Source organism: Saccostrea echinata, unplaced genomic scaffold, assembly GCF_033153115.1.
Source record: "Saccostrea echinata isolate AGI-Se365-2 ecotype Australia unplaced genomic scaffold, CSIRO_AGI_Sech_v1 ptg000029l, whole genome shotgun sequence".
Lineage (NCBI taxonomy): Eukaryota > Metazoa > Mollusca > Bivalvia > Ostreida > Ostreidae > Saccostrea > Saccostrea echinata.
This window is the reverse complement of record NW_026889778.1, coordinates 25,710,859-25,728,045: the sequence shown is the minus strand read 5'-3', so window position 1 is coordinate 25,728,045 and position 17,187 is coordinate 25,710,859. Positions and strand designations below refer to the sequence as shown.

General features: G+C 34.6%; 1 protein-coding gene across 1 annotated transcript; it reads right to left on the bottom strand.

Moving 5' to 3' along the window:
* Positions 1 to 6,980: 6,980 nt before the first annotated feature.
* Positions 6,981 to 16,998, bottom strand: LOC133194669 (non-structural maintenance of chromosomes element 3 homolog). Its single transcript, XM_061330576.1, has 7 exons — positions 16,917 to 16,998; positions 13,847 to 14,003; positions 12,032 to 12,111; positions 11,240 to 11,453; positions 8,922 to 8,964; positions 8,254 to 8,431; positions 6,981 to 7,561 (listed from the first exon to the last, which is right to left on the bottom strand). Exons 1-7 carry the CDS (start codon positions 16,935 to 16,937, stop codon positions 7,475 to 7,477), a joined length of 780 nt encoding a protein of 259 aa, XP_061186560.1. The 5' UTR covers positions 16,938 to 16,998; the 3' UTR covers positions 6,981 to 7,474.
* Between the last annotated feature and the right edge of the window lie 189 nt (positions 16,999 to 17,187).

The window sequence follows — 17,187 nt, the reverse complement described above, 5'->3', positions numbered from 1 at the left end:
TTACATCATAGAAGCCAGCACAAGGTACATATATGTCAAAAAATAAATAAATAAACAAATAAAAATAAAAGGTATGACAAGACATTTAAATTATTGATGACTGTCTTCTCAGGAAAAAATGCGTTTTGTCAACCCCTCGAACCAAATTGTTTAACTTCAGCCTAACGGCCTGATAGGTTTGGTTCTAGGGTCAATCAAAACGCATGTTGCCCTCGAACCCAGTCGATCCCAGTCAATAAATGTATATTACTACTTTCATTTAGGGAATTCCCAACAGAAGAAAGCAGAATAAGGAAGATGCAGAAGGAAATTATGGTGTTCCAATGGGGCCATTTACACCTTCACCTTTAGGGCAAAGATCCGAAAGTACAAAGGAGTAGAGTACATGCTTTATAATGTGATGGTGAATTAAGATGAAAATGTCAAAGTGTGAGGGAGATATAGCAATTTTCATATCACATGCATCAGTTTAAGATGGAATGTTACAGACCTAAGGAGCAATTTTTGGCACCGTTCACTCGCCTATGCATCTTCAAATTTTCGCCTTTATATCTTTGCCCTTATCCTTCTCATTTTTCATTTTTGTCTTTAAGATGTGAGATTGAGAAGTTGCAAAGGCATAAAAATGAACAAGTAACTGCAAACGAATGAAAAAGGCAAACACTCAGTTGAAGGTAAAAGGTGAAGAGGTGAAAGCAAAAGTTTAAGGATGTGAAGGCAAAGAAAAATACATGTTCTTATAACAAGCCTTTCTTTTTCGCGCGACCGTTCACGGTAGCTCAGTCGGTAGGGCGCTCGCTCCGTGATCGGGAGGTCGTGAGTTCGAATCTCAGCCGCGACTGACCTGAGTCGATAAAAAATGGGTAGCAGCTGTTCCTTCGCCATGCGCTCGGCACCTTGAAGTGAAAGTTGCGGGTCCTTCGGATGAGACCTTAAAAACCGAGGCCCCGTGTCACGGCAGGCGTTGGCACGATAAAGATCCCTCACTGCTCAATGGCCCTGAGTGCCGAGTACTGGTCAAAATTTGAAGCCCTTCACCGGTATATGGTGACGTCTCTATATGAGTGAAAAATTCTCGAATGGGACGTTAAACAACATACAATCAATCAATCTTTTTTGCGCGGGAAAAATTAAAACTGAACAAGTATTCAGTAACTCTGTACATTTAAGAAATAAATAACAAGTTTAAAAACTTCTCTGGGAAATGAAGTGGGTCGGTCACGTGATCAAATCCTGTGAAGGCCGAAGGCCTTCTCAGAAGATTTGATCACGTACCGACCCAATTCATTTCCCAGTGAAGTTTTTAAACTTGATATTTATTACTTATATATACATTTGAGATGGACAATCGAATATAATTGAATATATATAGGATCTCCCATGATTTGTAGTTGGATATGATTTTTATCCAACGAGTTGTGTGTTTTTTTTATCCCCGAGCCTTGGCGAGGGGATAAAAACACACAACGAGTTGGATAAAAGTCATATCCAACTACAAATCATGGGAGATTCTTTTTATCCCATGTTTAATACTTCACAACCAATGTTTTACACTGTTTTATATAGGACTCCACTTTATTTTACTTCATCGCGCTAACGCAAAAACCATTGTGACGTCACAACTGTGGATTATGAAAAAATTATCCAATGAGTCATATCCACGGGATAAAGGGGTAAACATGGGATAAAAAATATTGCACTAACTGTTCGTCGTAGATTTTGACAAATTACGCAAGGTGTAAATCGGCTTGAAAAGCGGTTACGCTTCAAATTCATCTGGCAAAGGATTCTGTTTTGAAGGAAATATTCTGTGAAAGGCTCAATTATAGTGAGCATATTGGTGTCTGGGAATTTTTTGTATTCGTGAGAACCCATATTCGATGTTAAAAAAAAACACAAGAAACATGTCCAATGTTTGATAATGAAAAGTTGGAGGAATTTCGGTCGGAAAGGGATGGGTGGAGACACTTGTCCGGACCAGTTAACTTGGAATCAAGTTTAAAATTTGATCAGAAACATAAAATCTACGATTTCAATAAGGCATATTCATTATGATGTTGACACGGAGACACAGGCGACAGCTTACATTGTTTAGACAACGATCTCGATGATGGAGGTGTGCCTACCGAACTTCCGAAGTGCAGTGTTTGTCAGCTGTTTGTGGCGTGATTGCATTACATTAATATTTTCCAACAGTTTTTCAAATTTATTGTGAGTTTAATGAAAAAAAATATAGCATTCAGAGGTCTACAACAAAAACAAGAGGCCCAAGGGCCTTAACGGTCACCTGAGTACAATACAACAATTTAGAGGATCCATAAACTGAAAAATGAAGCTTTGTTGCCCAAAAGCAAGAAAAATAGTATGATTAGCATCAACAAAATAATTGGTCTAGTATCTATCTGCCTATCTGACTTTCCAAGTCATTAAATCTATGAAAGTACATTTTCATTATACAATAAATTATCTTGCATAATTCTCTTATTCTATTAAGCTTTCAAATACATTATTAACATTGATTAATTATCAAAGGTGAATGGCAAAGGGGAATAACTTTGCTCAGCAGAATACAAGTTAATAGAGCCCTGGCCAGGACTAGAACACTTGACTAAATGGTCCAGGTGTTCAAAAATCTGGTAAAAATACCCTTGCATATTAAAACTTTTACTCTGTTTGCCTTGAACATCCCCAGAAGCATAGAAGATTTTCAAAGAAATGCATTTTCACCATAAAATTAAATAAATAAAGCCCCATCCTTACCCAGAACATCTGACCCATTGGACACGAACTCACAATTCTGGAAGAAGCACCCTTTCTCATTATAACTATACACTTGTTTCTTTACTTTATAACCAGTAGTAGAAAAAATATTTTGAAAGAAATTATGCATTTTCACTTTATATAATCAATAGAGCTCTTTCCCCCTCACCAGAACCCCTGACCCAAAGGCCATGAGGCATTCTTCCTTATCATAACCATGTACTTCCTTTGTTTGAAAAATACCCAGGCGCACACAAGATTTTGAAAGAATTCATGCCAATTCCCTATCTAATCAATAAAGCCCCGCCCTAACACCAGAACCCCTTACCCAGAGGCCATTAAATTCATAATTTCTGAGGCAGCCATGCTCATCATAACTATGTACTTAGTTTATTTAATATCCAGGAGCAGAGAAGATTTTCAAAGAATTAATGCAATTTTACTATATAATCAATGGAGCCCATCCCTAACACCAGAACCCCTGACCCAAGGGCCATGAAACAATTTCTGAAAAGGCAGTCATGCTCACCATAACTATGTTCTTAGTTAGTTTATTTAATACCCAGGATCAGAGAAGAAGATTTTCAAAGAATTAATACATTTTCACTGTATACTCAATAGAGCCCTGCCCTAACACCAGAACCCCTGACCCAGGGGCCATGAAATTCACAATTTTGAAAGAGGCACTCTTGCTCATCATAACTATATACTTAGTAAATTTATTTAATACCCAGGAGCAGAGAAGAAGATTTTCAAAGAATTAATGCATTTTCTCTATATAATCAATAGAGCCCCGCCATAACACCAGAACCCCTGATCCTGGGGCCATGAATTTCACAATTTTGAAAGAGGCACTCTTGTTCTTCATAACTATGTACTTAATACCCAGGAGCAGAGAAAATTATTGCAATTCTACTATATAATCAATAGAGCCCTGCCCTAACACCAGAACCCCTGATCCTGGGGCCATGAAATTCAAAATTTTGAAAGAGGCACTCTAGCTCATCATAACTATATACTAAGTTAGTTTATCTAATACCCAGGAGCAGAGAAGAAGATTTTCAAAGAATTAATGCCTTTTCACTATATAATCAATAGAGCCCCACCCTAACACCAGAATCCCTGACCCTGGGGCCATGAAATTCATAATTTCAGAAGAGGCACTCTTGCTCATCATAAATATGTACTAACTTAGTTCATTTAATATCCAGGAGCAGATAAGAAGATTTTCAAAGAATTAATGCATCTTCACTATATAATCAATAGAGCCCTGCCCTAACACCAGAACCCCTGACCCTGGGGCCATGAAATTCACAATTTTGGAAGAGGCACTCTTGCTCATCATAACTAAGTACTAAATTAGTTCATATAATAACCAGGAGCAGATAAGAAGATTTTCAAAGAATTAATGCATTTTAACAATATAATCAATAGAGACCCGCCCTAACACCAGAACCCCTGACCCTGGGGCCATGAAATTCACAATTTTGGAAGAGGCACTCTTGCTCATCATAACTATGTACTAAATTAGTTCATTTAATACCCAGGAGCAGATAAGAAGATTTTCAAAGAATTAATGCATTTTAACTAATGTATATAATCAATAAAGCCCTGCCCTAAACCCCGAAACCCCTGACCCTGGGGCCATGAAATTCACAATTTTGGAAGAGGCACTCTTGCTCATCATAAATATGTACTAAGTTACTTTATTTAATACCCAGGATCAGAGAAGAAGATTTTCAAAGAATTAATACATTTTCACTATATACTCAATAGAGCCCTGCCCTAACACCAGAACCCCTGACCCAGGGGCCATGAAATTCACAATTTTGAAAGAGGCACTCTTGCTCATCATAACTATATACTTAGTAAATTTATTTAATACCCAGGAGCAGAGAAGAAGATTTTCAAAGAATTAATGCATTTTCTCTATATAATCAATAGAGCCCCGCCATAACACCAGAACCCCTGATCCTGGGGCCATGAATTTCACAATTTTGAAAGAGGCACTCTTGTTCTTCATAACTATGTACTTAGTTACTTTATTTAATACCCAGGAGCAGAGAAGAAGATTTTCAAAGAAATAATGCACTTTCCCTATATGATCTATATAGCCCCACCCTAGCACCAGAACCCCTGACCCTGGGGCCATGAATTTCACAATTTTGGTAGAGGACTCAATGCTTATTACAATGATGCCAACAGTTTGACTGCTTGATGTCCAGGAGTAAAGAAGATTTTTAAAGATTGCATTATTTTTGGTGGTTTTAGCCCCACCCCTCAGGCCCCAGGGGGGCAGGGACCATGGAATTCACAATTTTTGTTCCCCTTCACCCATAGGTGCTATATGCCAAATTTGGTTGAAATTGGTCAAGCGGTTTCAGAGAAGAAGCTAAAAATGTTCAAATGTTAACACACGACGCACACCGCACGACGCACGACGCACGCCGACGGACGAGAACGGATAGCAATAGGTCACCTGAGTGACTCAGGTGACCTAATAAGGGTAAACGTTGAGTCTATGCAGCTCAGAGATGAAATTTATAACACGTAGTTTTCTATTCTCTATGTAAAATCGATCAAGAACTGTATTAATTACTCGTTTACATTGTAAATAAAATGATTATAATTTCACTTGGGTATTTTGAACATTTTTATGCATGAAAAACATGCTATATTTGCTAAGTAGAGTAAGTCTTTAAATGTAGATATTACTGCGCTGTGTGATTAGGTCACGTGATGACCTATGACCTTCGAAAAACTTCATACAGGTATGAAGATATTAGCTCTCTGTATGTTTATATAATAGAGATACCACAAATGTATATATTCTGTAATATACGCCATGAATTTATCATTGTGCAAATTTGCGAGAAACACCTTTCGACAAAGTGGAATGGTTATCCAAATCGATTTAAATTGTCTAAAAATCTAGTTCAGGGAATTTGTGTCCACCACTTTAGGGAAAAAGAAAAGGGTAAAAGACCTGAAAGAAATACAGATGGAGAACGAAACAAAGGTTGTCATTAAAATTTCAGTTTTTGGCCTTGAAGTCAATAGGGGTCTTTTTTTTTTTAAAAAGAAATAGGGGTCTATGACCTTAAGTTTCATTGCAAAAGCTAACAAAGAACTAAAGGTATCACATGAAAACTATGTATGCAATATATGACTTTCTAACACTTTCATTCCAGGTGGTATCTTTAAAAGCCTTTGAGCTTTTGCAATGAAATTTTATATCATAACTTCTTATGACCTAAAGAAGACACCCCCCCAATCAATTGTGAGGTCAAAAGCTCAGGTAAGAAATTCATACATTGCAAATAACAGTTTCGAGATGATAACTTCAGTTTTCTTTAAGCTTCTTTTGAAGACATTTTATTTCACAACTCACCATGGTCTAAAAAGACCACTTTTTAATTTTCGCTGAAAGGATCAAAGGTCAAGGTCAGAGATTCATATATTCTATCTGTTTGTGACACTTTCGTTTCTGGACTATATCTTAAAAAGAATGTAAAAAAGCCTTTAAGATTTTGAAATTTTATAATGCAAATATGGCCTTAAAAAGACCTCTATTGATTTTAGCTCAAAGTCAAGGTCAAAAATTTATATATTGCACGAAATGGTTTCCATATGATAACTTAAGTTCTCATTAAGCTTTTTCAATGGATAAATATCATAACTCCTTTTGACTTAAAAATCTTTTGATTTTTTGGTCAATAGGTCAAGGTCAGAAATTCATACTATGCACAAACTTTTTTCTTGAGCTTTGTCTATGAGATTTGATACCATAACTCCCAATGACTTAAAGAAGATCATTTTTGATATTTAGGTGAAAAGATCAAAGTGAAAAATTTGTAACTTGCATAAAATGGTTTTTCTCATGATATCTCTACTTCTCTTCGAAGTTTTGCAATGATTTGTTTTATTTTTAGTCAATAAGAATTAAAAAAAAAGACTTCTATTAATTTTTCGGTAAAAAGGTAAATCATCAGGGTCAAAGTATAGTTTTCATTTGATAACTTTAGTTCTCTGTAAGCATTTGCAATTAACTTCATTTCATGAATTTCTTCATCTGAAAAAGATCTCTGGTGATTTTAATGTCAAAAGCTTAAAGATCAAGATTGACTTTATTCCGTTTCTTCATCTGCATATTTTTCCCATGCAGTTCTTCTACCTTCTTCTTTATCCTTAGGCTGGGGACACAAATTCAATGAATAAGCTTGTTTCTGAAATATTTTAATCTTGTACTTCACAAGTGTGTGTCCAGAGGGACCTGACCTCCATTTAATGTCCATCAGAGAATGTCAAGGTCAAAGAGACACAAGTTTTGAACCTCCTTTAAACAGTTTTCATTAACTAGATGCCAATTATTTGTTAACTGCAAAACAACAATTTATATAAAAACTTTATTCTTTTTTTAAAAAAATATGTTAGCATAACAATAATATACAAAGGGCAGGGCATTACACTGCTGAACTGATCTTGAAGTTCCCATCTCAATAAGTCTTCATTGTTTTTATGACACAGGATCAGTTTCACCATAAAGCTTTAACCACAGGTTAACCAGATAAGCGATCCTATTTGGACATAACAACACTTCAAATAGGTACATCACAATTTGTTCCATTTGACTCTTCATTGGTCCCTGAAAGACTTTAAATATCATCAATGGCATGCTGGGAGAAGGAAGGGATTCTGGGAATGGTTCATGTCGTCATGAAACAGAGGATTGCGTTTCTCCCTCTTCCTCTTCTACAACCTGGAACTGGGATACCCACTCTTCTGGCTGTTTTTCGTATAACTGGAAAACAAAAATGGATATATTCATGTCAGAGTCTTCTACAAAGTATGTATACAATAATTTTGTGTTGCATTTTTGTGTTAAACTTTCAATTCATGCCCTTCAGCAATATTTGTAAAGATTTTTATTACTCTGCCCTTTTTTTCATTTTTTTAGACAACAGTACCATAATATAAGGAGAATATCCTACACATACAATTTCATCAGTTCTAAGTTCCATTAGGCCAAAAAAAATAATAGTCTTGTTTCCTGCTACCAACCTGAAAAAAAATAGGGTAGGTAGGTAGGAAAATTATTTTATTTTTTAATTTAATTTTATTTTTTCCAACAGTATTTTTGGATAAGAACTAATATAAACCAAATTAAACATGTCATAGGTCAATATTATCTTTTAAAATTAAATCTAATGTCTTTTGATGCACAACTCAAGTGGTATTTTATGAAAGTCCATATTTAAAACATACAATTTCATGAAATACCACTTGAATATATATTTTTTTCAGTTTAGGAACATGAAATTCCTAAAATTTTTGATTTTTTTTTTCAAAACTATAAATAAAACTGTAGGGTCGGGTGCAAAAAAATAGGGTCGGTCGGGTAGCAGGAAACAAGACTATTATTTTTTTTAGCCTTATTCAAAGACATAGAAGATTTGTGTGATTGTTTCTACTTTATTAATTAACCTATCTCACCTGGCTGACAAAGTCTAGACAATTCCTCTTGGTGATTTCTTTCTTGGCCCTGAACCCCCATCGGTATTCGTACACGGGGGGATCAGAGTTAGGCTGTTTGGTGTGTTCTAAGTATCCCTGTCTGACAAACTCTGTGGTCAACAACTTCTTAACATCTCCAAATACAGCATGAGTATAACTGAAAAATTCATGAAAAATGTAAAATCTACTGGATCATAGATGCATTCCAGCAATAACGTGTTTTCAAAATACTTCTGGTTTTGAAAATCATCTTTGTAAACGTATACAATAAAATCACTTTTTTATTCATGAGAACTTTATTTTCGCTGAACTGCATGAGACAGTCTGCTCGATAAAATTTGATTCTAACATATATTTTTATTATTAAAGTTGACATACAACAATAAAACAAAAACCCGATTTTGTGAAAATTGTGTGGCACTGATAAATGACAAATAACTATCTTGTGGAAATAAAGTGCTCATGAACATTTGGTGATCTACAGTAACTATTCATCATGTGACATTTTATGAACAATTTTTTTTAAATTTATTTATTTATTTTTTATTTATTTATTTTTGTTTGCAAAATAGCTTTGCTATTTCCAAGAGCACTATGTGTCCCAAAATGGAGGTCACATGTATATTAACTGTTATCAAAGGACTTACTCTTGATCAACTCCAAGTTTCTTCAGCATATGGTACAGTTGTGCTAAAACAAATTGTAAGAAATGAAAGGTTACAAAGCTCATCTCAACAAATGTCATCTAAAAGGCAGACAAAGTTTCCTATCAAATAAATGTTTAATACCATGCAGTGGTTAATTCTATTGTTACTTCTTTTATTTACACACCTGGGAAATATAGAATCTGAGGCATGAACACAGCAGAATGAAACAGGAAGATAATGAAACAGTAATCAAGCTCGAAAGTCCACTGAAAGACTACAAATTCGGAACAGAGCAAACACAGGACCTCTAGAAACATCAGAGGAGGAATCAGGTGCCATGGAGGAGTAAGCATCCCCTGTCGACCGGTCACACCAGCCGTGTCCTCCTTGCAAGGCTTTCATAAAGATTAGACACAGGTGGTACTTTTACAAAAATAGGAGGTACCTTGTGGAAGCAATTTTAAATAGATACATGTATGTTAAAATGAGACACTTTTTTCTTTGTCTGAAAATTAATATCTGGCAATTTAGCCATTGCCTACCCATCTTGGTATCAGGAATCATTTATTACAAAGTACATAACTACCACATTATGTACATCGAGAAAATAAATCACTTATCAATAGGGGTGCAACGATACACTAACCTCACGATACGATACGTATCATGGTATTCAGTTCACGATACGATACGTATCACGATACATGACAAGGTTAAAAAGTCTTTCAAGTTTGTATCATATTTTTTTTAAACCTTGACAGGGTTATATAAAATGTTCATATTTTTCTAATAATGATTAAAATAAAATTTTGTTAACTTGAATTGGATTGTTAGGTAGATCTTTGAGTTTTGACAATTTTCTAAACCAATGATGAACATTTACAGGGAACTACGGGGACCTTTCCTAATAATCTTCCTTTTAAATTGGAATGAAATAGGAGTTGTCATATTTCTCATGTTAACACGTTTTAGTCAACAAGACAGTGAATTTTCATCGAAATACACAGGTGATGAAATATCGTGTATTACCAAAGAATACGTTTAGATCTAAAGGGTTTATCATTAGTCTTAACATCTATAACTTATAATTACATTAAGTCCTTCTCCGTGTTAAATCTGAGGTCTGTAAGATGCTGGAGATGAGTTTAACTTCCGTTAATGTGTTATCGGCGACCTCACGTTTTGCGCGGAAGCCATTTTGAAATTGTAAAAAAGGAAACAAAACGGACGATTCGGATAATTCTGGACCGATTGAACCGAACCGCGATATCAGTTTTGCGTATCGTGAATTGAACCGTGGAAAAATATACCGCGATATACCGTCAAACGGTTTATCGTTGCACCCTTACTTATCAAGTTTGTTACTGACTGTCTACAGAATTATATCAATTGATCAATCTCATAGATGGCCAGGATTTGATTCACTGTCTATGGGATTGATCAACCCAGTACATTTTCATAGATAGTCAGTAACAAACCCAATACATAATTATGTCAGATGCAACAACCAAAGCATGGATGGACATATGTATCTCTTGAGTGCAGGTAGGGCTTAAATACTCCTACAAGATATATCTGCTTCACACACTCTAAGCTTGAGACTCATCTCGAATAAAAGTCTGAAGCATCACCAGTAACATGCAAGCTAGAAGCATCATCCATGCAAGTTTTGTTCAGGTAGAGTTTCTTGAAAACTAACCCTGCTCCAAAACTTTAACCTGAGACACCAATGCTAATGGTATAGCACAAGCTCGTATCAACTTTGTTGAAATGAGCCAATGCACAGTATGAATTTCCTTAACAAAATGCTTTGTGAACAGAATACTTTTAGGTTAAAGTCTACAACAAAAATTTAATGTCATTTCAATTTTGAAAATGCCCCTTACATTTTACTGAAAAATGTGTATCCTCTCATCAATAAATTGTGTTATATGAAAAGCAACCTCTACAGAATATCAAAGGAAAGAATGTACTCAAAATCTATCAAGACTTCACCATTCATGAATGTACTCACAATCTATCATGACTTCACTGCTCAAAAGTATCATGATTTCACAATTCAAGAGTGTACTCACAATATATCTTGACTTCATCATTCATAAGAGTACTCACAATCTATTATGACTTCACTGTTCATGAGTGTACTCACAATCTATCATTTCACCATTCATAAGTGAACTCATAATCTATCACAATTCTACCTTTTATCTATCTATCACAACTCTACCATTCATGTGTACTCTCAATCTATTATGACTTCACCATTCATGAGTGTACTCACAATCTATCATGACTTCACCATTCATGAGTGTACTCACAATCTATCATGACTTCACCATTCATGAACACAGCACTAAGCACCACCATCAGAAGTCCAGTTCTGGCATGGTCATCCTCTGACCACTCCACTGGGGTCAGACTGAGGCCAGGGACCTGCTCTAACTGCTCGTCCACATCAGTGTCCAGTGTATTGACCAGTATGTATGTTCCCTTCTGTTTGTCCTCCAAGCTGACCAGCTCTATCCCAAATATCTAAAATGGTCAAATGTGTACATGTTACTTACTTCACCTTGCAACATTGCTGTGTAAATCGTTAAAAAAAAAATACTTTATTTCAAGACAGTTGCTCAATCTGTATGACTAATACTATTCTTCATTGAAATTTACAGTAGATGATTGAAAAATGAACATTTCTAACTGTTGCCTGGACTCATAACTATGACATTTTATTAATACCATAAAATATACTTGTTTACAAACAATTCCTCATGAACAGTCAGTCATTCAAACTTTTGAAATTGATTTTGACTGTGTATTGGGGCAGCATCAAGAACATAGAGAACTGCCCATTTTTTGGTGAATTCTCTCAGGGTAAGAAACTGATGAGTTGTGCTAACAGAACTTTGTGAGGGAGACAAAGTCTACGGAGATATTTTGATCACTTTTTTAAGAAAGATGAAGAAACTGACACTACCTCTATGTTAAACTACTTTTTTTACCAAAAAAACCCACCAGGTACCTAATCTTTTCTGGAAATTGTTGGGTTCCCTATTTTGTTTGAAGAATTCATGAAAAAAAATTCTCTGCCATTTTTTTGGTGTGTTACCTACCTTTTTCAATTTTTCCTCAGCTTGTTTGATCATCACTGGGAAAGCCTTGCTATGTTCTTTAAGTACTTGCTTATTAATATCTGTAATATTTAATATGAAATTCAACGTTCAAGCATATGTAATAAATGTATCCGACTCTGAAGAAAAAAATGAGGACAGACTAATTAAAATTCAGATTTTGAATATCTTGATTTTTATTTAATGAATCTGTTTTAAAAGATGCAAGTTTGTAAAATGTTCCAATACAAACACATGATGAAAATTTTGTTTTATTTTCAAAATTATTTCAAAATAAAGTTATGCTAATTTGAAATGTTGACTTTAATCTGTTCTCAGTTTATGGTCTAAGAGGCCTGTATGGTGAAACTGACAAGCTTAAAGCAGATAAGATCATGAGAGTTCAATAATTTTCATTTCATCATGTTTTTTTTTTCAGAATTGTTATGATAAAACACAAAGTACGAGGGCTGTTCGAAAATTATTGAGACAATTACTTTAACTCCATAAAGGGCAGAGATAATTTCAGGAAAATTCGTCAACATTTTATAAAGAACGAATGAAACAATTATACAAAATTTCTAATTTAAAGGATAATTAGATAAGTTCCGGTGAAATAATAAACATTCATATGTCTACCGACCTGGATCAGTATCGCTACGTCATTTTAACGTCACTTCAGCCGGAGATGATTTTGCATGTGAAACGATCGGGAAGCGTTCACTCTTCTTTCTTTGTTGTCATAATTATATACCCTAAAAAATCAAACTGTCCCTTTTCTTAAACGATTCTTTAAAAAATGTGTGATGTTGCTTCACTATTGTAAATTTTTCATGCGTCATTTATACAGGATGACTTAGCATCGTGCAGTGCCGATTTATGCAACGCGGGTCAACGTTATTAATTCCGTTACAGTAAGAATTGATGGTCGTCCGGAGCTTTTGATTTTACTGTAGTTGAATTATAGGTTAGAAAAAAATATGTACCAATGAAATACATGTAACAAACCCTTAGACATGTATTTTCTCCCTGTTATTGTTTTAGCAGGTTGGTCAGTCTAGAAAGGAGTTTTACATAGCGCTACACAAAATTTTAGGTCTCTCGCTGCTCCGCCTTGACGTCAAAATCCGTTTTGTCGTCGTTATCAGATTTCTTTACCGCGCTTAATCTTTTAATGATCTCCGTATCTCTGATCACAATTCTAACAAACTTGCACAACATGAAATCAAAATAAAATTAAAACATTTTATACATAAATTGAATTATTTTCGCTCTTATTATAGGTCCACCAGGGTGTTGAACATTGGTGTTCCATATTTTCAATATCTGATTTCGTGACTGCGCCGGGTACCCCTACCATTGACACATTTATATACCATTGAAGAGAAGAAATCTAATATTTGTAAAATATTTCTTGCTTTTATGAATTCTTAATGTTTGTCAAACGTATATGCAAATTTTCATCGAAAGACGTTCATTAGAAAGAAAAATATACAAAATGTCTCAATCATTTCCGAACAGCCCTCATATTTTGTGGAATCCAAGTTCTATTAATAAACTTTCCTTTGTAAATTTGCCATTTAAACATTTACTTAAGGGTTCTATTTCACAATTCCTTGGTCCCAGATCATCTTTGCAATTGATAAAAGGATGTGAAATACTCATTTACTTTAATAAACATGCTATTTTCCTTTGCAATCAAACCTGTAAAGATTACTCAAAGATGATTAGAAGGAGAGTTGATTTACGGTATTTCTTGCCATCTTTTGAATTACTGGTTTTCCAAGCTTTAACATTCTTAGGCCATGGCTTACTGACCTAGTTTTTTAATTGGTAGTTTCTTCTGGTCCATAATCAATAAGAACTGTACGAGGTCATTTAGTTTCTTTTCCTGTTCTCCGCGATCCATGCTGGAGTGGGCCTTTTCCGCCTGTGTCCCCGATACCTGAGAACTTGGTATTTTGTCATTGTCTGCCTATAAGAGTAAATATTTTATATATATTTAGCATCTTTTGTCTGTTGTTACCTATTTTGTTTCCTGAAAAAAAAAAAATTATATTGTAAGTGCCAAAACGATCAAAACTGAGTTAAATGCATATTGTTGGAATCTGCTCCAGGGATTTATCAATGCTGTTCTTTAACTACCGATAAACAACACATTTGGAAACAAGATGTGTTTGTGAAACTCTGTGCACCCGGCGGCAACAAAGTTCAAAAAAGCTATTTTTAGCACAAAGGTCACAGTCAAGGTCACAAGGTCATTGACCTTGGTGTCATTTGAAAGAACTTAATTAGTGGAGTATGCATACCAAATATGAAGTCTCTATCTCCTATGGTTCAAAAGTTATGGCGAAGGTTAAAGTTGACAACAGACAGACAAACAGACAGACAGGACAAAAACAATATGCGCCCCCGATCTATCGATCCGGGCGCATAAAAATGTCAAAATTCTCCTTTTAGTTATGAAATATTTACTGATTAAACATACATGACTGTAACATTTAAAATATATTAATTTATGATGATTCTAGAAAATAACCTTGATTAGCTCTCAGGATGCAGATCTTTTGAACATTTATCTGCAAATCTCCAGAGGGGTATGCCCCTGGACTCCCATATATAGTATGTTCACTTCACTAATGTCTAGCAATTGTTTTTATTCTCCTCCTTTACATGAATAGGGTAGTAAAATAAAATACCTTTAATACTAGATAATTTCCTATGCTCACTGACCCAGAGTGTTGTGTATATCATAACCATATAATATGCTTGTACCTGATAAATGCCTTTCAGTAGAAAAGATGTTCTCAGACATAATGCATTCAATATATGACCAAATTGGCAATTCACTAGTGCTGTAAATATAAGCAGGCATTACTTTAAAATCTAAGATGTTTGTCAAAGTAGTTCAAAGACCTGCAGATTTAAATGTAGATTCATCTAATTTTAATCTTCCAAAGGAATTTCTATTTTAGCAAGTTAACCTGGGTAGTCATTTTATCAGTTGGAAATAAGCTGATGAGCAGGCCTTCCAAAATCTGCCAGTACCTGTTACTTTTATTTGGGCTGAAATCATGATTGTATTGGCCAGAATATTTGATGGAAAAAAATTTGATAACATATTTAAATAAAATCACTTCCACAAGGTACGTCCTATTTTGTAAAAGTACCGACTGTTTCTAATCTTTTTGAAAGCCCTGATTCATTATAGATATTTTGAACTGGTAAAATGATGGCATGAAATTACTCAGATACCTTCCAGTGATCTATCATTTAATTTTCATAATTTTCATTGGCTGAAAGAATGTCAAATGATACTCTTCAATTTCTGATATTGCGTGTTTGCAAAATATAAATCATGACTCACAGTTTATGGACATGCCAAAGTTAGGTAGCACCATGTGACATCATATTAGCTTTTTTACCATTTTGACATCAGGACAGCCAATCAAGTCCCTCACATTTACTATGCTAGGACTTTCAGATTATTCTTTTGGACTAATTATATAATATAACTATTATAGGTCAATATTATACAATTAATTACCCCTAATGAGGTCAACATGGTGAAATAAGGACCCGAGACCTGGCCCACTAGATAACCTGACCTGACCTAGGCTGCGAAGCGGCCAAGGTCAGGTCAGGGAGTGGGCCAGGTCGAGGGTCCTTATTTCATCATCATGTTGAACTCATAAGGGGTAATCAATTGTTTTATCATACCGATATCGGTTAAGACAATTTTTGTAGGCTTAATTACTAAAATAATCAATTGTGTATTAGACCTATGAACTGTTATTATCACTGTTCCATCGGGATCGGGATTCGCTAGTGAAGTTGTTTACTTTTCGCCTGCAAGTCTTGTAAGTTTTTGCACCACTGATTTACTAAAACACTCTGTGATTGTCATAAACATGCATTTTTATAAATTAACAAATACCATTCCAGAGTACAATGATAATCTGGTGCAGACTTTAACTGTATAATAAAAGAGCCGAGTCTGCATTCGTCGAATTTGACATTGTAACGAAAGTTTCAATGAAAACGATAAATTTTATGACGCATCTAAAGGCCAATCATATTCTGTATCATAAAAAGACTATACATAATTTTATATCAGCATTTTTTCTAATGAACTATCATTACTGCATGCATAAATTTTTAATTTGAGTGGAATTTGAATTAACAGGTCATTTTTAGCGTTCATTATTTATAATGACCGGGTGATTATACCCCACATGCAATGATTCCTAGGTCATTATTGCTGTAAAAGATACTTTTTGGAGTCATTATTGAGTTTGAAAGCCTTCTAACAAGCCAATCAAATTTCAGTATTCTTAACAGAGGTATAATAAGTGATTATAAGGACCCATGTAAAGTGATATTGACCTCGGACACAGAAAATGATAGTGACCTCGCAATTAAGCTCTGTTGCTATCACTTTCTGCATTTTCAGTTAATATCATTTGACATGGATCCTTAATCTCTTACAACCACATATCATTTAATTAACTGATCAATCTACACTGAAGTCCATATCTGTATAATTTATTTTCAGGGACCTAGATCTCTGTTTATTTTTTACAGTACACTTTAAATTTTATTATTATGAATTCTTATATTATTATTTGGAACTGACCAAACAACTGTACACTGCATAAATGCAACAACTTTTGGTATGTAAGTTTTTGTTTGTGAGAATTGAATTCCAATACGTTTTAGATCTTTTGTGGGATTAATGTCCATGATGTCCTAGTAAGGATCGATACAGAACAACTGAACAAGTAGTATTTGTCCCCATTAGCATGATAAGGTAGATCTACTTCTATGTAGAAGAAGACTGATACATGAATGTGAACAGTCTATATTATACAGATAAATCTAAATATACCTGCTTCTGTGTTCTTGGCATGATCTGGGTTGTTTTCAATTGGGTATTTTCTCTTTTTACTGATCGCGGGAAACACAAGAAGTTTTTTGTTTAATCTCGATCCCGGTCCTCATGATTATATATTAGTGTATTTCTAATCAGTTTCCGAATTTTAACAGATAAAAATATTATTGCTCTGAATTTTTTCTTCAAGAAAATTTTGTCTGAATCTTACAATAAGGTGAAATTTTGCAATCTTGCGATTTTATTAAAATCGCAAGATTTTTAAACT

What these genes read in the sequence shown, in the direction of transcription:
- LOC133194669 (XM_061330576.1), bottom strand. Translation starts at nt 16,937, where the DNA reads ATGCCAAGAACACAGAAGCAG. An exon ending in ACTACCAATTAAAAAACTAG is followed by an intron (nt 12,112 to 13,846) that starts GTCAGTAAGCCA and finishes TAAATATTACAG; the next exon opens with ATATTAATAAGCAAGTACTT. An exon ending in GTCTAGACTTTGTCAGCCAG is followed by an intron (nt 7,562 to 8,253) that starts GTGAGATAGGTT and finishes TTTGTTTTCCAG; the next exon opens with TTATACGAAAAACAGCCAGA.